This window comes from Pyricularia pennisetigena, chromosome 1 (assembly GCF_004337985.1).
Source record: "Pyricularia pennisetigena strain Br36 chromosome 1, whole genome shotgun sequence".
Lineage (NCBI taxonomy): Eukaryota > Fungi > Ascomycota > Sordariomycetes > Magnaporthales > Pyriculariaceae > Pyricularia > Pyricularia pennisetigena.
The window spans coordinates 3776293-3796702 of record NC_043740.1 but is presented as its reverse complement, the minus strand read 5'-3'; the positions used below and the strand labels follow the sequence as shown (position 1 = coordinate 3796702).

The following is a 20410-nucleotide window of genomic DNA, read 5'->3' as shown; positions in this document are numbered from 1 at the left end:
GCTGAGATGAAAACCGAACCAACCGATCGCGCAAAGATCCAAGTCGGAAACAAGGAAAATAAATAAACAATACCCAAGATATGCCTGTTGGTTTCTTACGAACAGACTTTGTTTCTCCCCCTCATCGCCGTCCGGTCTAGGAGGGAGGACCCTATACATTCACGTCCATGAGACTGACTGCATTGTTTGTGCTGCGATGTTGTTGTTTTCGGTTGCATTGACGACGCACGACAGACTGCGGCAGTCAATGTCGCCGTCCTTTCTGGAACATGTCCCTCCCGAGCCGCTCTGCATATTGTATGGGAGTTGAGGGGGCTTTCCACCGTGTGCAGCAAGGTCCTAGCCAAGAGTGAACGTGGATATTGTCGCTTTTGCCTCTCCCCGTGGCGTCCACATCCCTAGACCCCGTCGATTGGGTTGGTCTGGTGGAGTGACAAAGAACGTTACGTGGCATGGAATGCTTCCAACTAACAGTAAGCGGCTGCCACGAGGTTCTTTTTCTCACTAGGCAGAAAAAAAAGTAAAAAAAAAAAAAAAAAAAAAGTGGTCATACACTTTGCGAGAAACTCTTGCAATTTCTACGGGGTTCAGCACGAGGCGACAAACGGCGCCCTCGCCACGTTGCCATGCTGTCACAACTATAAGGGCCCAGAGCAAGCCCTCGAACCAGAGTAACGGGTTTTATGGCATGTTGTGGCTGCCATGAACTGATGACCCTGAGTTTTGGTAACTACTATTGACTAAAAAGGGGGGGATGGAAAGCTTTCGTCACTGATGATGAACCGACCAGCCGGTAACGGAGGCTGAGAGTTTTAGACCTTCGCTCTCCCACCAACAAAAAAAAAAAAAAAAAAAAACCTTGGTGCCACTGATCTTCTCCTTCCACATATGCGGGAGCCAACATACGATTAAAAAAATAAACCAAAAACACAGACGCTTGGGGACCCGCGTTTTTGATCAACGTTTAGGCTGTGCGGCTGTTGACGCCAATGGCCTTTTGTTCTTTGCATTCATCCCGACTCTCTGGGCTGGGAAGCGCCCTGATTGGGAAGGGGAAGAAGCACAGCGCCACGCGGGAGAAAAAAAAAAAAAACAAACAAACAAAAACTAAAAACTAAACTAACTTTACCTTGAACCTAATAAGATCTAATCGTGCAACGTGGTTGGAAGAGTGCGAGAAGGATCCGACCTTTGTCGTTTTGTGGCTAGTGATCACGATCTACAAATTCTTTGAGCAATTTTACGACGGCAAAGAGTGGGAGGGATCCCAAAACACACAAAACAAAAAAGACCTCCAGGACGTGAAAGCTTGTCTGTGACATACACAAAGCCAGCTGATGATCCCAAATAGTCTATACGAACTCTTCAATAAGAGAAATAAGCAAATCATCATAGGCTTCCAATTATAGCGTGGCTGACTCGTGTATTTTGGCACACAGAACGGGTTCCAGATGAAAAAAATCCGACCGCTATTTTCTGGCAGAAATACCGGGCGATCACGAAAACAAACTCAGATCCGAGGTTGTCGTGTGCCTTTGTTGTTGTCCATGGGGCCAGAAGCTGCATGAGCACTCGGGATGCTAATCCCGAAACACAATCGAGCTCTAGTCAAACGTGGCGCAGGTGACATGAGCTGTCTCGACTGCAGAGAACCACATTGCACTGCATGGCAACCCCATATTCAAATCCAGCTCACTTTAGCGAAGGATGGGTTGAGTATAGTTCCCCATATGAAAAGTCGGGGCCTACCTTGTAAGCAGCCGACTCTTGAGGGAGAGGTCATCCTTTTTCTCCATGTGACCGGCCGAGGTTGGCTCAAGACGCAACGCTCCTCATTGGGTTGGCGCCCTTGATGCGCTTCAGAATATGTAGCCGTGGCCGCATCCGCGGCCCGACCCACCAACCCCCTGTGAAGCCTCTGACCCGATCCCTGATGTCGTTGACAAGCTTGCCTCTCCCGACCACGGGGCCGTGGACGCTCTTATCGCCACTACTCAAGTTGGTGGAAGAAACAGCACCCGGCCGCAACACCTCGATACCGGCATAACCCTCCACGATCCCAATCTCCTCCCATTTGGCACCATTGACCTTTTGTGGGTCCTCAACAACGACATAGTCAAACAGGTGCCAGAATCTCGGATCTCCCAAAGTGATGGGGTCCTCAGTCTTGTCCAATGCCAGCAGCACGCCCCGACCTTGCTCGACGCCGATATCACCGCCTCCGGTCTGGGTCCCCGGTTTGTTAGGCGCACGCAGCGACGGAAGCGCACCAATGCCGGCTGCCGCGCCCGTCGTCGTGCCGAACAGTGTCACGCCCGTCATGCAGGCCAGGACGTCGGCATGGACTGACACCATCTGGCCTGACGACGAGACCTCTGTAGCGGTCCCACCCGCTGCTGTTCTGGCGGCGTCATCTATAGCCACGTACGCCCGAAGGTTCGCAAGGGCTTCGCCGCCAGGATAGTTGAGCGAAGATAACAGGAGCATTCCCGTGCTGGCAACGAGACATGCGGGGATTGACAGCACCAATGCCATGCTGGACAAGGCGTACATGGTATTCTTGGAACGGCGGGTAAAGATAAAGTTTGCGCCGAGTGCTGCCGCCGCCGTCAAAGGCGGAACGACGTAAAAGATAAAGCGAGTCTCCTTGTGCGGCTGCAGGGAGTATATCGCCACGAAGAGGACGTTGGGATAAACGAGTAGCCTCGCACCTCCTTTGCGTGTTGCTGGCTGGCGCAGGGCAACGGCCAACGAAACGAAAACAAGAGGATTCATCAAGAGCCGTGGCAAGGCAGAGGTAAAGTACCAGTGCCACGGAGAGACACCCCAGTTGGATGAATACCCGAGGACAGCATTGTAGTAGAAGCCAAAGAGCTCTGGCCAGATTGGCTTCTGCCAGAAGTACGAGTCCACTGGGACCGAAATGAGCAGGGCTGCTATGACGGAGATGAAAAAGGGTGAGATGAGTTTCTGCAGGGATATCATTGGGGCTATCAGAAGATACAGAGCGTTCGTGGCCAGCAGGAGAGCAATCTCTGAGCGAAAGATGATTGCGGCGCACACAAAGAGCGAAACGGCCAGTCTTTGCCGAGGGAGTGCTCGTTTCGGCGTTGGAGCCGGGACAAGACAGGCATATGCAAGAGTTGCTATGATTGAAAATTCAGTAACGGTGCTTCTAACCTCCCTGGCTGTTTTGTTTCTAGTTGAGTACTCACTAAGACCGAATGCAAACATGTTTGGCAACATTCTCGAAGCGTAGAAAATCACGTGGAACTGGCTGGCCTGAAACAGCGCATACCACCTCGCAACAGACGGCCCGTAGGCGCGCCCGAGGTTGGCCTTGAAGCAGAGGATAGCAAAGGCGTTGAAGAGTCCCAGTACGGCCCGGGCAAGAACCTGGGCGTGCTCAAAGCCCAAGACGGCGACCAAGGGCTGCGTCAGGCCGGCCAGAAGCACAGGACCGATGAATGTGCGAGGCACAGCACCGGGGAATTCAAAGTGATCAAAGCTGTTCGCCAGTCTCTTATAGATGTCCTGGGTGGGTGTGCCATACACGAGTACATCGTGGGTCGCTTGGATGTTGAACGACTCCTCGACCTTTGTGTACGGGGCCACGACGAGGTGAAAGATGATGAGCGCCGGGATGAGCAACGAAAGTACCGTGTCTGAAATTAGTTGCATGGTTAGATGTGTTCCAAGCTATATCTACCCATGTGGAGTCCCATGTTGAGAAACATGTACGGATAACGGTTGCTAGCCGTCCTGAACTCACCCAGGACCCGCATCATGACTGCGGTGGCTTGCTGCTCAATCTTGACTGGTAACGAATGCAGCTAGGGTCAATCGTGCAGAAAATAAATTGATTTTGGTTGCAGAAGGGGCGCGTGTTTGTTTACTGCATCTCATGTCAAGTAATTCAGTTGTTGTTGGAGTCTTCCCATGAGAACAAACCAGCCAAATGACAAACCCTTCGCTGAACCCAAATTTGAGCAGGCGATTAGGCACTGACAGAATCGAGGACTGATGCAGCAAGTAAGGAATGAACAGTTATTTTAACCACCTGATTCCAATTTACAGTGGTATCTGTACTCACCATCTAACCTGTCAGAAAGGTATAGGACATCTACCAGACCTCAAAAGGGTTTGGGTAAACAGACGCCTGCTGTTGTCCCAAGGTTTTCGGCCAGTTAGACAAACGGATAAAACTTGATCCACAATTCAACCCCCTCAACGTAGTGTTGGCCCTCTGCCAGGCTCGAGTGTAGCCAGCTTGCCTTGGGACCGACCCACTTATTCTCATGGACATCTGATGTAGCTAGAGAGCCTCACTTTGTCGACCAGCTAGATTTCCATGCGAAGCGGCACACAGTGATTCCGACCCTTTCCCCCGCAAACCAACTTGCGACAAGCCAACGGGGGGTAATTTGTTTTTCGCCCGTTTGTATCCAAGCAACAAAAAAAAAATCATCCCGTTACTTCCCGGCGCGCGGCGCGCCAACAAACGAGCAAGATGATGATCCTGGGGAGCTTCTTCTATGGTTAGTCGCCAGAGTACATCGACAAGGGCAACAAAAAGCCCCCATCTGCAGTCCACGCCGAACTGACCAAGTCGGCTCTTGTCGGGGTTTACAGTTTCCGTCCTCCTCATCAACGCCATAGCAATCCTGTCCGAAGACCGATTCCTTGCGCGCAGTACGTTCTTATAGTCTCCCGCCTTTGTGGCAAGCCAACGAGCTGTCTGTGGAGCGAAACAGGGGAAGGAGAATATATACGGTTCTTGTATTTTCAGCCTTGACTAACAAGCCGCTGCCTCTCCCTCGCTCGTATAGTCAACCTCTCGCCCTCTTCATACGACCCTGCCTTTGGCCAAAGCCCCGATGCCAGCGTCAAGGCGCGCATCATCAACCTGATCGCCAGCGTCCGGACGCTTATGAGAAGTACGTTGTTTATTTTTATTTTTTATTTTTATTTTTTATTATTCTCAGGCGTCTTGCAACAAGAATCACATGCTCCCCTCTTGACAGAAAAGAACCTTCCCCTCTCCCCTGTTATTTTGGCATGGCTAACTCTTCCTATACAGTACCTCTGATCGTGATCAACACCCTCATAATAATCTACGAGATAGTGCTCGGTTGAGGTGGGCGGCTAGCGACCGTATTCATATTTCGCACCCGTCGACTGGCGGGAGCTGAATATCGAAAAAGGCGCGAGATGGCCAAGCGTGGGGGCTAGCTCTTGATCCGGGATCCCAGAAACATAGTCCCTATATTATGTACTTGGGTTTGTTTTGGCGGTTCTCGCGGCGTTCGGAATAAAACGGGCTTGGGATTTTTGGCAAATGGGACGGCCTCTCGAAAGTAGATGCAAGGCACGTGAAATGATCACAAAGGAGTAAAGGCTACTTGAGCTGCACAACATGTCGATCTGGAGACCTGATGCAGAGCATCCGAATATATTCAACGAAAGTATGTGACCAATAATTAAGTTTTATGACGACTCCAGTTTTTCTTCAGGTTCACTGAAGGAGTGATCAACGACAGTGCCTTGGTCCGAAAAAAAAAAAAAAAAAAGAACAAAAGAAGTGCAAACATACTCCTCCTAGAGACACTCGCCCTGACAATGTTTTTGGTGACTGTCACAATATATGCCGCCGCAGAGAATCTAACATTGTTTCTCATTAGACAATGCCGGTCTATGACTTGGTGTCCCATATCAGATCGCTTGGAAATATAGGCAAAAAAAGAGAGGACGGAATATGACCACTCAGACCCTTGTGGTCCAAAAATGCGTAACAGAATCGTGCTGTGACGAACACTGGAATTCGCGAATTAAGCTCGGCAGCACCCATAAACTCGGACTGTTGCCATTGTACGTACGAGTGCTGTGCTAACTCAACGTCGGCTAAGACAGCACATGCGTGCTTTTCTTTCTGCCCAACCCAAAGCTGAACTTCTTCTTCAGCGACGCTGGGCTCTCAGCATGTGGTGACACTGCTGACCCGTTTGCTGCATGGTCCGATGACGTTCCATTCGCCACGCCGTTGCCAGATGACTTATCCTTCTCCTTTTCCCTTTCCCTGTTGAGGAAACCCAAACTGGCACGTGACAAACTGCCTCTCTTCATTAAGTTGCCGATACCTCCCCCTAATGCAGGCGAGGCAAGCGCTTCCTTGGATGACAACGGGTGGTCTGCCTTCTGTTTTTGTTCCTCTTCTGCGATCGTCTGCTTGCTTGCTTCCATGGCTCTGCGCAAATCTTCCTGCTCGGACTTGCGGGCTTCTCGTTGCCTGGACTCCCTTTCTTTGCGGTCCTTTTCCTCGCGCTTGACCTGCTCCTTCTCTGCTGCCTTTTTCTCCTTCTGTAGCTGCTTCTCTCGAGCTTTGTCCTCTTTGGAGGGAGGCTTGATTTCGGCTGCAGGTTTGGGCGGAGCGGCTACCAGTGGGTGGCTGAAGGGTGCCTCAACGGGCAAGGCTGGAATGGACGGGATGACAGGTATTTGCGGTACCGCCGGAGTTGTGCCATTTGGTGCCGTCAATGCATGATCGAGCGCTGCCAGGGCCTCATGGTCTGCAACCGGCGGTATCGGCGTGGTAAGGGGCTTCTCCAGTGGAGGCAGGCCCTCAGCGCCGCTGGGGTTTTCAGAAGCAAGGTCCGCCGTCTGCGTCGCCAACCTTATTTCTTCGATGCCTTCAAAATCCTCCTCTTCCATGGCTTTTTCCAGCGTAGTCTCCTGGTAGAAGAGGACATATGCGCACGCCATTCCCGGTCGATCACCGAAGAAGTTGCGCACAAAGTGCTTGTCCACAGGCTCAACCATCTCGTCGTCAAACAGGAGCCATCCTCTGTCTGCCGTTTTGATGACTGACACGTAATGACCATGGTAGGCGTTTCCGCCTATGTGCACCACGACCGCATAAAGCTCATACACTCGGTCAGGATCCTCCGCGTCCGGCGTCGTGTTAAACATCCTCAGGTGGTAGGGATATACGACCCTGTGGAAAAGCTTCTGCAACCGACTGTAGTCCTCTGTGTACTTGAAGCGCTTCAAGTGCAGCGCTAGGACCTTGGGAAGTCTCTTAATCTTCATGCGCTTCTCTGCCTCTTGCAGACCACCACAATGATCGCAGTGAAACTTGTTCCTCTCGCATAGCATTTCCTCGGCTGAGAACTTCCGAAGACAAGACGTTACTGACGAATGTTCGTCCAGGTCGATGGATAGATCAAGAAATGTTTCGTCTCTCTGCGATGCCGTCTCACAAGTGAGACACCTGGTCTCTGATGTCAAAAGACCCTCAAATATATCGTGGACCCAGCCAGTCCCGGGTGACCTGTAGCCTGCTGGAGCTTTGACGAGTGCATTCGTCGGTCTCAGCGCATCTTCGACGGATTTCGCAAGGTCGTCCTTGGCAGCCGCTTGCTCTTGCTCTAGAAGCCGCTTCGCATTGGCCTCAACGGTAGATATGACATCGTTAAGAACCAAGCCATAAAACTCATGTGCATCTTGATGCATAGAATTCCTAAACATCTCATTGTCCCGTTTGAAGATCTCAAGGAAGCGCTGTGGGCTAAGCACTCCCGTCCTCGACTGGCTTTCAATCAATGCCAGGAACAAGTCCTTCAGCCCCGTAAATGTGCTCTCGTCCATTCCGTACGAAGCCGAATTCTCCTGCGCCAACTCGAGGACAGGGCCTTTGAGCATGGCCTGCTTCTTCTTGTACTCGGGCGAGTCGGGCTTATCTTCAGGCCGCATTGGTGGTTGCCCAGGAACCCCTTGTCCCGAATTGATCATTTGCCTCTGTTTCAAGACATCTTTCGTTGATGTCTTCTTCTTTCCCTGTGTTTCCTCCTCAACTTCCTTTTTTGGTGGTGGCCTTATTTGCACACTGATTTTCGCACGCTTGCCATTTGGTGTATCCGACGGAGAGAATGGGGGATAGTTGACGACACTCTCTCTGAATATTTCGGAATAGTAGAGGGCTTGGACGATCGAGTTGCAGTAGCTGGGTGTTACTAAGTCAATAATGAAGCCCCTGAATGGAATTGCAAGGGCGGACTATTAGGGTCTTTACCATGTATTCCCGAACTATAACAGAAATCAAGCCGAGTGTCAGGGCATTGCGCTATGTGTGTCAAGCAAGGGCTGGGCAAGGCAACGTACGTTCTCAAGTCCAAAGAATTTGTCACTGCCGTCTTCTCGGACCGGCCCGGCGTTCTGTAGCAACTTCTCTAGAGGCGTCAATTCGGGTGGCGGTTCCTCCTTCTCCTTCTTCTTGCTTGCGGAGGCATTGCCCGAAGAGCCCGATGTACCCTACGAGTAGGTGCACGTCAGTATGTTTCTGCTAGATAATCTCCCCAAAGCAGGGCCGTGGCCAGCCCCCGGAACTGTCGAGAGAACTCACAGCACCGGTGCCTCTTAATATTTTGTCTTTCCAGCCCATATCTATAAATCTCTCAGCCTGTTCGGCTCTGTGCTTCGTTTTGTGGTTTTCCGCCTGAGTGAATGTGGTAAACGGGATACTGGGTGGTAATTCGCGTTGGCAGTGTTCGGGACTCTCGGGCTATCTTGTACAAGGATGCGTATCGATCCGAGGTGCCAGGCTGGCTATGGCTGTGCCACATGGGACCGAACCGTAGATCGAATAGAATATTTTTCACGAATATACAGTAATGTACGTGGGTTTTCGTGCGATGGTAATCACAGGAAACTGGCTTCTGATCTCGGACGTCGTCAATTTCGCCGGAGAGTTGAGTCGATCAAGTGCAGCACTCGTCGGTCCAGCTGCTGGGTTGTGGGATTGAGCACTAGACAGACGAGCAAGGATCGCGTGGCGAATGATGTTGTCCCCAGCAAGCAAATGCGCTCCAATTGCGATCGACTGTCCGAAAAAAAAATGAACATACGCAATGAAATGGTTGTACTATTAATGAAGCGACCAAGGCGACAAGATAGGATGAACAGCACCGCGCAAACCCTGTCCCGCATCCAGCAGGCGAACAATAGGTGGATAATCGGAGAAAAAGAAAAGACAACTAAAGAGACGAAGGCGCGCACACACACTAGCGACCTGAGGCAGCTTCAGGTGGATGTGAATGGTTGATCCGGAAGGAGGGGACAGTTTGGCGGCCAGCTGGTCCACCCTCCACCAAGTTCGGGGGGGCTAGCGCGAGGCAGCGCGCAGTATGATTCGATCCATCTCCCCAATATGGTGGGCTGCTTCGCCTAAAATACCACCAAATCCGGGGGCAGTCGCGCTTGACCCTGGCCAAAGGGTGGGTGGGGTAGCATCAGCCAGCCTCTCTCTGTAACGACAGTGAGCCCAGCGGACAGGCACACGCGAGAGATTGCATCCTTGCGTCTTCTTCTGCCCATACCTTTCACATAAGCAGGCAGGTGAAGGTACGAAGGAGGCAGGCATATAAATACTGATTCCCGGTATCAGAACTATTATTACCTTGGAGTCTTTTCGATGGTGCATGTGACTTCACGGCGTATTTCTTGATATCATGGCAATGCAACTTTAGAACTTTAACTACTAGTTGAACCCCTAAACCGTATTGGTTAGTTATCCGCATTATGGCGTTATTAGTCAACCTTATATCTATTAAGGCTACAATGGAACTCAAACTACGGTGTAAAGCAAGGCCTTGCATGGGCTGCCTAAAGTAATCAATTAGGTTATAAGACGGTGAGAGTGCATATTATGCATTCGGAATCCCGACGGAATGTTTGAAGAATGCGACGAAACGATCGAACACAAAGCGTTCTTCGGATTCCGGGTCGGGAAAACGGTGTTGACCCGGTAGGGTACGTCTGTATGAAAGAGAGGGCTTTGGTGTAAAACTGATTTTGGATTGCAACCCGCCCAAGATTCCTTACCGTACTGCAGATCCAGAATAACCCCAGCTGCGAGCTGTAAAGATCCCTAACCAATTATTGCTTCCACACTGATATCTACATGTCATGCTGAGGGTTTCAATGTGAGTTTGGTAGTTGAATACGAGTGGGATTCCAATACAGATATATACAGATATTCCTTGAACATTTTAGACCGCTAATCGATCAACAAGGGCAAGTTCTTCACAATAAAGAGAAAGAACATACTGTTCATAATCATAACAGCACAAACATCCAAGAAGAGTTAGTGGTCGTCCCGGTGCTATGGGAGAGGAGTCCACTTAAAATGTCACCATATTTACTTACTTATTGAGTGCCAAGAGCACGAGACCCCGCCCTGGACCTCGGGATCTGTGGGGAAGGTTTATCATTCATTCATCATTCTTGTTGTTCTTAGAGCGGGGAAACCAATCCCCTTTCGCGCAACTCCATGGTGTGACCACACCTTGCCGCTGAAGAAAATGACAAACACCAACACTCCTCCCACCTCCCGAGACTACCGTACGCAATTCGATCAACATGCAATAAACCTCTCCGAGGAACGACTGGAGTTATCTCGTTTTATTGGGTCGCTTCTTTAGTTCCTTGTGGCTCCAATGATGAGAATCTTGGCTTTCACCGGGATTGCCTGAGATGACGTACGACGTACGTCTGGCACCTGACTGACATTCGCTTTCTAGCAACAATAGGATTGCTAACATGCCCACTCAGTCCAATTTGCTTGCAAAATGTCATACCAATGGACATTAACAAGCAGTCAATGTTTCCGCGGACCTGTCAGCAAATCAAAAATAGAAACAAAGAAAATCCCCAGTTCATCGCTGGCGGAAGTAAAATCAGCTGGCTTTCAGCCGTATACACGCGTGTACACTTTGTTTCGGTTTACTCCTTCTTCGGCTTTGCCGGGCCACCAGTGGTGGGCAAGCCCATGAAGATTTTGAAGTAGTCCTGTGCGGCAGTCACGTCAGCAGATGAAGGACAGGATGCAGAGGCACAAAACAAGAGGCGAAGGATCATGACATACATATATCATCCACTGCAAGCCAGTCAGCGTACCCACCATCACGATCCTGACTGGAAGTCCGTTCCAGAGTCCACGGAATCCGATATCCCCATAAACCCTCGACAGCACTGCCCCGACTGCCTCGCCTGGCTCACGGTAGACATTCAACTTGCTGACCATGACGTCTGCCGGGTGCGACACAACCGCGCAGAGGATACCGGCGAGGTAGCCGCCGGTAAAAGACACGCCGGTCTGTGCGAGCTTGCTGTAGTCGTCCTTCGCACGGGGAAGCCTGTTGTATATCATCTCGACGATTGTCTCGAATGAGGCAAACTTCATCATGGTGTAGGGGATCTGTCGTCCCCATAGGGGATAGATACCCTTGTACAACCCAGACGCGCCCTCCTTGGCTATTATCTGGCTGATGCCATCAAAAGTGCCCTTGTACTGCGCCGGAATTGTTGTCTGCATACGAACCTTGACGGCTTCAAAGGGGCACAATGCAGCATCGGCTATGAGTTCAGCCGACGCCGACGCAGCTAGGTACACACCCGTCTTGTACTGGTGAGCATATTCTGGGCCGACCACGTCCGAGTACTTTTTCTTGAAGAACTCATAGAAGCCGTACTTGAATGCACCCTGAGCCGAGTAGCCAAAAAGCGTGGGACTCCATCCTGTGAAGATTCCACGGACACCTTCACCACGGTAGATGACACTCCACCCCTGCAAGTTGCTCTTGTAGAGCTTGGCATCGACCTGACGGCGACATTTGACCAGGTCGAGCGGCGTGACGGCGGCATGAGTCAAGCCCTATAACGAAAAGGCAATGAGTATCATCCTACTTCTTTGGCCATCAATGAAATGACAAACTTACGCAAGCTAGTAGACCACCAATGGCACATGCGGCATAGTACTGTCCGGAGTACAGCTCAATCTTGCCATCGGGTCCCGGAAAGGGGCCTCGAGTACTGGTACCAGTGGCCATAATCAGTATCTTTTTTGGATCTGATGGCAAGTCAAATAAATCGTTAGTTTGATATCAAAAGCCTGAAAGCCATGAATTGGTTGCAGTGATTCTTCCACAAAATTTCTAGTTGTTTGCATCCGTCGAAGCCGGGGTTGTCTGTACACAACTGGCCCTGTCGGACTGCTCAAGGATATGAATTATAATACTGACTCAGCTAATGTTTTTCGACGATGTTGGATGGGCGACACAGTAGCTATGAATGTGTATCCAAGTGAGGTGGGTAAGATTACAAAGAGATCAAGACCTCTACATTTGTGTACGATGAATCGGAACAGTCATCAATCAAAGAAAAAAAAAAAAAAAAAAAAAAACGGGAGTTGCTGCCGCGACCATACGAAAATACAAAATAGGAATCCGGCCGGACCGGACTTAATCGGGGTTTGGGAGATAGAGACGTCCACTTATAATCGGCTTTCGTCCAGGAGTCACGAGCTAAGTAAGCACTAAGATACCTAGGCGGATGGGTACCTAGGTCGGCTTGTCGACACACAAGACAGGTAGATAGGGTATGTGAGACGGATACCTGGTACTGAGTTATTACAACCATACCTAGACGGGAGGAACGACTGTTTGGTGACATATACTGAATGAGGCGAGGTGAAGGATATTTTTCATATATATCACTTTTTACAAGTATACCACGCAGAAAGCCTTGCAGAACGGTGTGGTTAATAAGCTGCCCCGCATCGATTGACTTTGGCGAGCAGACTCATGAACCAGAGGGTGTTGACCCCACATACCTACCGTACCCACTCTACGTAGTGTGACGATGTTAGCTGCGAGAAGCTTCCCATCAGCGTTTCATCGGAAGTTTTCACGCTATAATCACACAAACAGCCGCGCGCATACGGCAAAGAAACAGCTTTCCAGTGTAATCGGCCAACAATCACAAGATCCGTTAATGACAGCTGTGATGTCACAGCCTAGTGGCAGCTCAGAGGCCAACGCGCCGCAACCTTTCAAGTCAAAATGGGCGTCGCGATATAGAGGGGTATGTGATGCTGAGAAACCTATCCAGTCCTCCTCATCTCGATTTTTCCTCCTTTGTTTTTTCTTGATCTTTAGCCCTAGACACTCCTCTGTGGATATTGAGCCGTCATTTTTGCATTGTACCATGCCGCCATCAGACGGATCTCAAGCTAAAAAAACAAAACAAAAAACAATCACACTCGTAACACGCAGGCCGTAGTCTCTGACCTGGACCCGCCAGCCGCCCTTTCCCTGAACCCCTCGGACCCGATCGGGCTCGCGCTGCAGGAAGCTTTTGAGCGCGAGTACACGCACCTGACCATCGTCGACAGCAACACACGCGCGCTACTCGGCTACATCTCCATACCGCACCTACAGCAGCTGATCGAATCGGGCCGCGCCAAGCCTGAGGACGAGATCCGGACTGCCATGACGTCCTTCCAGCGCAAGGGGAGGAAGTACACGGCCATCACGCCAGACACACCGCTCGAGGAGCTCGAGGCCTTCTTCGAGGGCGCGCACCACGGCGGTCAGAAGCAGGACTTTGCCGTTGTCACAGACGACCGGAGGAGGTTCGTGCTGGGAGTGGCTACTGCCGGGGATTTGGAGGAGTTTGTCAAGAGGAGGCCAGAGTAGGTGTGATCTGCACAAGAGGGTGGGGATCAGGCTCCTGGGAATGATCATATATAATCACGCCTCGGATCACAGCTGGGCATCAGGTTGAGGGGGCCGGCGCTTGCGGCGCTTCACCTAGCCCCTTGAAGCGGCAAACCAGGATTCGAGACCCCGCGGTGCGGCTTCTCCCTCGCTTTGCCATTCACCAACGTTTGTGTTAGCTATTGAGAAAGCTGAGGTGGGCAGAACGAATAAGAGAAAACGTCGGCCAGCATCATTCCTCAGCTGGGCCAATTGGAGCATTAAGAGACGTTTTGTATCTTTGTAGCAACAATTGATGATTGGTGTAAAGACATGTTGACGAGGTATGTCTCGCATGATGAGCCGGCCAGGGACACCTCGCCAATTAACGAACGGTTGTATTACAAAGAATCACGATCAGGGGACGGTAAGCTAACGGGCTGAAGTGGAGATGCCCAGGTTACGAAGCATGGAGACTAGCCTCGTTGATACCCCATTCCCGTTGTTCCCACACCGAAGCGGCCAGATTTACCGCCGACTGGGCGACGGGCTTGTTCTCTTTGTCCCCTTTTTATTCTTGTCGAATTCCCCTCCCTTCGTGTCCCCATTCAACGAGGAGCAAAAGCCTTTTCCGGTCATTCACCGCTAACTATTGTTCACAACCTGCGCCCTTACAATCCCAACTAGACCTAGGGTGGGATAAAAAAAAAAAAAAAAGCTGCCTTGTTAGTACAGGCACGGTTGAAGCTAGCTAGGTAAGTACCTATTAGAAGGTACTCAATACAAGCCTGGTTCAAGCTGAAGTAGACGAGGGGAGAAGAAAAAAAAAGTAGAAAAGAAAAAGAAAAATGGCCAGTCAGGTACCAACACCTGCAACAGCGGGGTCAGCTCCCGCATCAGCCACCGCGTCAAACCAGGCTGAGGAGCCAAAAAGGCGGCGCCCAAGAGCGCAAGGCGCGTTAAAGTCTCGAACAGGATGTCGCACTTGCAAGTAAGTCACGCTGGGGCCATCGAAGGTCATAGCGAACAGTAGATGATTGGCTGTAAAAGAAGAGAAAGAAAAATAAAAGCCGGGCTGACCTGTGTTATCTCTCCTTTCTTTTTGCTGTCTTTGTCGTGTTACAGAAAAAGGCATCGCAAATGTGACGAGACGCGGCCCGGATGTCACCAATGCTCCGTGTCTGGGTGGAAATGCGACTACCTGGATGATGTTAGCGCTCCGGCAAACGTGGGCCGACAGGCTCCGAGCCAGTCAGCGAGTGACGGGCGTATTATCGCAGCGGCCCAGTTTAATCACCGCACTCCATCCGGGAAGCTGCCGCTCGGGCCTGGTTTCTTGGACGACCTTGTCCGGCCGCCGCCCAGCTTCTTGTCCCAGCTCAGCAGCGCCGAGAGCTCGGGACTTGCGCACTTCAAGTTCAACATGCAGATGGTGCACCTGGCCAACAACGTGCCCGCGTTCGAGAAGACGCTGATCCGCAGCATATACACGGAGCCCGCCATCCGCCACGTCGGCATCGCCTCTTCGGTGGCCTTCAATCATGACCACTGGAACGGGACCTCGCCCATAACCCCTGAGGTTCTCAGGAAGATCCTCCTGGGCTGCAACATGGCGATCCGGGAGCTTGGCAGGCCTGGAGATGGCTCGGCGTCGTCTGCGTCCTCGCGCCCCCCTGAGCTTCCGCTACTCGTCGGCACGGTCCTCGCCGCCTGTTCCTGGCACCTCGGCGACTGCGACCAGCTGACCGGCCACCTGCGCGGGATGCTCCGGATTCTGCTGGAGAAGCGCGGTGCGATGCTGGTGACGTCGGAGGACGTCGAGGCCGCCAAAGAAATCCCGCCCTACGAGATGAGCCGGCAGGCGACGCTGGGGGCGGCGTACATGGCATGGATTCGGGTGCTGGATAAGTTTCTGGCGTGGAAGCCGGAGGAGCCGGCGGATGAGCTGGACGAGGCTATGCTCCAGCTAAATTCGCTACTCGACCGGTCCAGGGAGCTCGACATGACCGAGGCTGGCTACAAGGTCGTTTCGACGCACACTCATCGGTCTACTTTTACCTGGGATGTTGATCGGCGTCACTAAGGGCGACGAGATAGTCTTGGGTTTGATTTAGCCATGAGATACCAGGGTTGCCCGGATGGGACCGGCCTTCTTTTGCAGGGGCGGTCGCTGCCAGCGCAGCCTTATTTGGTGGACAGCGCCAGAAAAGGCAACAGCTCCTGACAGCGAGCGCATCCTGCCGGGATACAATATCGGCGTTGCCTCAGGTTATCCCGGGTTTTAATGTGTCAAGCAAGATAGATGCAAGTATTGTGTATGGTATCGGAAAGGACGAAATGTGGCAGAACTTGGTGTTATTCGCCATGCAGACCTCATTTAGTTACCTCAAAGCGTAAAATTTACAGAAGGTTAAGGTTTAAGTGTGCAGGGAAACTGAAATTCTCCGGGCCACATTTTGAGTTCCTGGTGCTCAGTTGTAACCCCTGGTATACCATACTGGTGTAATCACTGACTACAGTTTTATGTGCTGGATTACTCTATGCATAACTAGCCAAATGCCATGTTGGACGCCCAAAAATCCCGACTCGGAAACTACGCTTGCCTATGTATAATTAGCCCCCGCGGGCTGACGAACCACTACCTGTGATATGGTGATACAATTAGACGGGTTCCACTCGTGCACCGTAAAGATCGACGCATGATTCGACGGATTAATTAGTGACGAGCAAGAAGGAAGTAAATCTCAAGAGTGTTGAACGGAAGGGCTCAGGTGTGGGTGGACTGTGGAGCAAGACACGGTGGCTCCAAGAAGATCAATTGGGGAAATTATGGGGTTGATTCATCCAGACACTATCAGAAGATATGCGTACCGTACCACGCCTTGCACAGCTTGACAAGATATCTTTATGCCCTCAGTCATTGACACGATTATCATCAAAGCGCATCCACATCGTCGGCCCGATGCGGTTCAGTCTCCAGAGTATCTGTGACCACTATGGCCTCCTACGAATCACAGGGCACCCATGGCCCCTTGTTTCTCGGGATCCGCAACCAATTAGTCAGTGGTCTCCGTCGCGATGTAAACCCAACCCCGCACCCACTTCGGGCGTTGGGTAGTACCAAAGGGTGAATGGAGATGTAGAGATGCACTCTAGCGCCACTCGAAAGCACGGATAGTCTACAAGCCAGGTTGCCAAACTTTCCCGGACAAGCCTAGAGTACCGTAGAGGGCTTGCGCAGCTAGGTACAGGGTGGCTTCACATTGGCCTGCGCAAGCTCGACGGTGCCCTGGTGGGAACGAGAAATAGTCAATGCCGAACAGTGGAGGGTCGGCCAGACTTGGCGCGTGCAAGGCCCATGAGAGTCATCGTCGCGAGTTAGGCCAGCTGACCTCGAGCCAAACCTGGCATGCCTGACTTGATAAAGCTCCATAGTTCAAAATGACTGACGAAACGAGCAGATACGTTTGTCGCCAAGCTGAAACCTTGCTCCTCCATGCAGCAAGCAGCACCAGTAGCCCACGTATTGTTCTCTAAGTTCGTTGGGCACCAAATCAATGGCACCCATTGCTACTTGCCTGCAACAACCAGGCAGGCAAAGAGGACATGGGCCGCCCCCAAATCCCGGGCTTAGCCTTGATTGATCAATTGGGCTTGCTGCAGATTTCTTTTCCGATCCCATACACTACCATATCCTTTTTTTGCCTACCAATCAATAAGACATTTGCGCTCAATATTACGGTTCAATCCAGCCAGCTTTGCCGACACGTGCATTGTGCTGCAACTTCTGAGTGGTCGCGTCATCGCGTTTGGGTTGGGGTTCAAGGTACCTAGAGCCAAGGTAGCCACCACTGGGCTGGCAAGTCCTAGCGCCGAAACAGCGCGGGGGGTGGTACAGTGAGACACCGTGATAGGCGCTGGGTTTTGCTGAAGTCAGCCAAAAGATGGCACCTCGCAACCCTGAACTGCCGCCGACGCCCTTGCGCCATCCACAACCGCAGAGGCCGACAATCCCACGCCTGTTCTCCAGGCTTTCCCATGCCTCAAAGCGGTCTTTCCGCTCGTATTCTTCATCATTCGAAGCCGACGACGAACGCTCAGGAAGTGATTCACGATCCCAATTCGACTCCGACTCCGATTCCGACATGGATACCTCGACGGAAAGGGGACAGAGCCGCGAGCGACGCCGCCGGCGCTCGCATAGTGGTGAACAATACGCAGACGAAGACACGAGGCCGACGAGCGAAAAAGAACTTGCCGGCTGGTACATGTACTCTTTTGCTGCGGAGACGTATGTGATATGCGGTAGGCTCAATCAAATCATACATGATGACATTCGTTGGGCTCGGGTTATCTCGGCCCAGATCGAGGGCATGCTGACCCAAACGTGATTGCTGCAGCTATCGGCTCCTTCATTCCAATCTTACTTGAAAGTCTTGCGCGCGAGAATGGCGTCCTCCTCAAGGATAGAACATCGCCTTGCAAGGCAAGCTACGACAAGACCCCAGATGGCGGGAATGACGACAACCAGTGCGTAGTCCACGTCTTGGGAATGGAGATCAACACCGCCAGCTTTGCCATGTATACCTTTAGCGTCAGCGTCTTGTTGCAGGCGCTATTGGTCGTGAGCATAAGTTGCGCTGCAGATCACGGCAACTATCGCAAAAAGCTGTTGCTGGCCTTTGCTTGGATCGGCAGCTTCAGTGTCATGGCCTACATATTCGTTAGCAAGGATATCTATCTATTGGGAGCAATCCTCGCCATAGTCTCCAACACCTCATTTGGCGCCTCCTTTGTCCTCCTCAACTCGTTTCTCCCCTTGTTGGTTAGGCACCATCCAAGGGTTGAGTACGCGGAACCGGCGACCAGCGACGACCTCGACTTTGAATCAGAGGATCGAATGCGGAATTCATCCTCGCACCTCCTAGCGGATGAGCACGACGACCACTATGCGCTGTCTAGAGTGCACACCAAGGAAGAGCTCACCTCGATCGAATTGCAGCTATCGACCGAGATCTCAGCCAAGGGCATTGGCATCGGCTACTGTGCTGGCCTGTTTGTCCAATGCATTGCCATCGCCATCGTCTTCAAACTTAGAAACTCGACTTGGTCTCAGAGAGTCGTGCTATTATTTGTAGGAGCTTGGTGGGCTATATTTACTATCCCTGCCGCAATGTGGCTCAGGCCACGACCAGGGCCTCCGTTACCTGCAGCATCAGAATCGAGCCGTGGTGGCGTGGCGGCTTTTGTTTCTTACACTTTATACGCATGGAAGGCACTATTTCGTACTGTCTCTCTGGCACGGCGTCTGATAGACATTGTGCTGTTTCTCGGCGCGTGGTTTCTTCTTTCAGATGCCATCGCCACCACGTCTTCCACGGCTATATTGTTCGCCAAGACACAACTGCGGATGGAGCCCTGGGCACTTGCCATGATCAATGTAATCTCGACAACAGCTGGTATTGCAGGTGCATTTTCTTGGGCCTTCATCTCCCGGCGACTCGGACTCCGACCGCACCAGACGATCCTAGCGTGTATAGCACTGTTCGAGCTTATTCCGCTTTATGGACTGATGGGCTACCTCCCGTTCGTCAAGAATTGGGGCGTTCTGGGTCTGCAAAAGCCGTGGGAGATGTTCCCGCTCGCGGCGGTTTATGGATTCGTGCTGGGAGGACTGAGCGGATATTGCAGATCATTGTACGGCGAGCTGATCCCGCCCGGATCCGAGGCGGCATTCTACGCCCTGTACGCCATCACGGACAAGGGCTCAAGCATCTTTGGTCCCGCGATCGTAGGAGCCATCATCGATGCCACAGAGGAGATTCGGCCGGCTTTCTGGTTCCTGGCCGCCATGGTGGGGCTCCCTGCACCGCTCATTTACTTTATAGACGTCGACAGGGGCAAGGTCGAGGGTGAGAGGCTTGCCGCGGTCATTGAGGGCTATCGGAGGCATCAGGATGAGTCCTTTGACGACAACCGGTTCCAAAGCGATGATGACGAGGATGGTCGAGGACCTATTCTTGGGGGGCGCGACGACGAAGATGAGCATGACACGGAGCGCGACGTTAGGGGGAGGTAGACTTGTTTTTTGGTGTACAGGACATTTTCAGGGTTCATCTCCATATCTATGTATAACAACAGCATGGGGCGGTCTCGGTTTGTGTTCAACATTATGTCTTTTATTTTTGCATAGCGATGGCGCTTTGTTCAAGGGGATTTTGCCCCCTGTACTATTTACAATAATCCGACTTTATTCCGACTTTATACGAGCGAGTAATAGCGACCGATAGCGGTTTAAACGTACGCCGTGGCTGACACGAGTTGCGTGCTGTAGTGAGCTTACTGACCAGCTTCAATTGCGAGCAACAAACCATGCCTAGACCTAGGCAATTCCAAATAGGGAAGGCTTCTGATGTCAGCTAGCGGATCAATAACGTCGCGACAACTCGCGAACCAGTGTCAAGGACCCATGTTTGATTGGGTCTTTGCTTGGTGATCCTTCCCACGTCTTGCGAAATTATGACAAGGGAACAAAGTGGGCGGGCCAGCCAAGCCAGAGGTCGGCAAGGTCGGTCATCCCAAAAAAAAAATTAAGAGTCCCAAGCGATGGAAATGCGCAAGCACCCACTTTCCAATCTACCTGCTTTGAGACTTTTGCGACAGAGCAACCACCAATCTCTTGCTTACTTACAGCCTAGCCTCTTTGCATCATCGACAACCCCTTCTAACTGGTATCCTCGGCCCATCAATTGCGCTGCTTCCATTCACATTGAAAAAAAAATCGGCAAAAAGCGCAAAGAGTGGAAAAGGGAAAATAATAGAAAAGAAGCAATAATAATATTTTACCGGGAGGACAATTATCCTTTTGTGGGGATATTGCG

At 51.6% G+C, this 20410-nt stretch overlaps 6 protein-coding genes across 6 annotated transcripts; 3 read left to right on the top strand and 3 right to left on the bottom strand.

Annotated features, from left to right (window-relative positions):
• Nucleotides 1-1815: 1815 nt before the first annotated feature.
• Nucleotides 1816-3788, bottom strand: PpBr36_07683 (uncharacterized protein; the record flags this gene model as incomplete). The annotated part of the gene is made up of 3 exons (XM_029894818.1): nt 1816-3146; nt 3216-3665; nt 3773-3788. The coding sequence occupies 3 exons, from the start codon at nt 3786-3788 to the stop codon at nt 1816-1818; spliced, it is 1797 nt and encodes a 598-aa protein (XP_029748106.1).
• Nucleotides 3789-4510: 722 nt separating this feature from the next.
• On the top strand, nt 4511-5136 carry PpBr36_07682 (uncharacterized protein; the record flags this gene model as incomplete). Its single annotated transcript, XM_029894817.1, has 4 exons — nt 4511-4538; nt 4633-4692; nt 4830-4937; nt 5081-5136. The coding sequence occupies 4 exons, from the start codon at nt 4511-4513 to the stop codon at nt 5134-5136; spliced, it is 252 nt and encodes an 83-aa protein (XP_029748107.1).
• A 765-nt stretch (nt 5137-5901) lies between these two features.
• PpBr36_07681 (uncharacterized protein) lies at nt 5902-8437 on the bottom strand (the record flags this gene model as incomplete). Its single annotated transcript, XM_029894816.1, has 3 exons — nt 5902-8052; nt 8158-8307; nt 8399-8437. 3 exons carry the CDS (start codon nt 8435-8437, stop codon nt 5902-5904), a joined length of 2340 nt encoding a protein of 779 aa, XP_029748104.1.
• A 2339-nt stretch (nt 8438-10776) lies between these two features.
• Nucleotides 10777-11882, bottom strand: PpBr36_07680 (uncharacterized protein; the record flags this gene model as incomplete). The annotated part of the gene is made up of 3 exons (XM_029894815.1): nt 10777-10842; nt 10919-11707; nt 11772-11882. The coding sequence occupies 3 exons, from the start codon at nt 11880-11882 to the stop codon at nt 10777-10779; spliced, it is 966 nt and encodes a 321-aa protein (XP_029748105.1).
• Nucleotides 11883-12825: 943 nt separating this feature from the next.
• Nucleotides 12826-15612, top strand: PpBr36_07679 (uncharacterized protein; the record flags this gene model as incomplete). Its single annotated transcript, XM_029894814.1, has 3 exons — nt 12826-12915; nt 13107-13525; nt 14655-15612. 3 exons carry the CDS (start codon nt 12826-12828, stop codon nt 15610-15612), a joined length of 1467 nt encoding a protein of 488 aa, XP_029748389.1.
• A 1861-nt stretch (nt 15613-17473) lies between these two features.
• PpBr36_07678 (uncharacterized protein) lies at nt 17474-19608 on the top strand (the record flags this gene model as incomplete). The annotated part of the gene is made up of 2 exons (XM_029894813.1): nt 17474-17834; nt 17930-19608. 2 exons carry the CDS (start codon nt 17474-17476, stop codon nt 19606-19608), a joined length of 2040 nt encoding a protein of 679 aa, XP_029748388.1.
• Nucleotides 19609-20410: the final 802 nt, after the last annotated feature.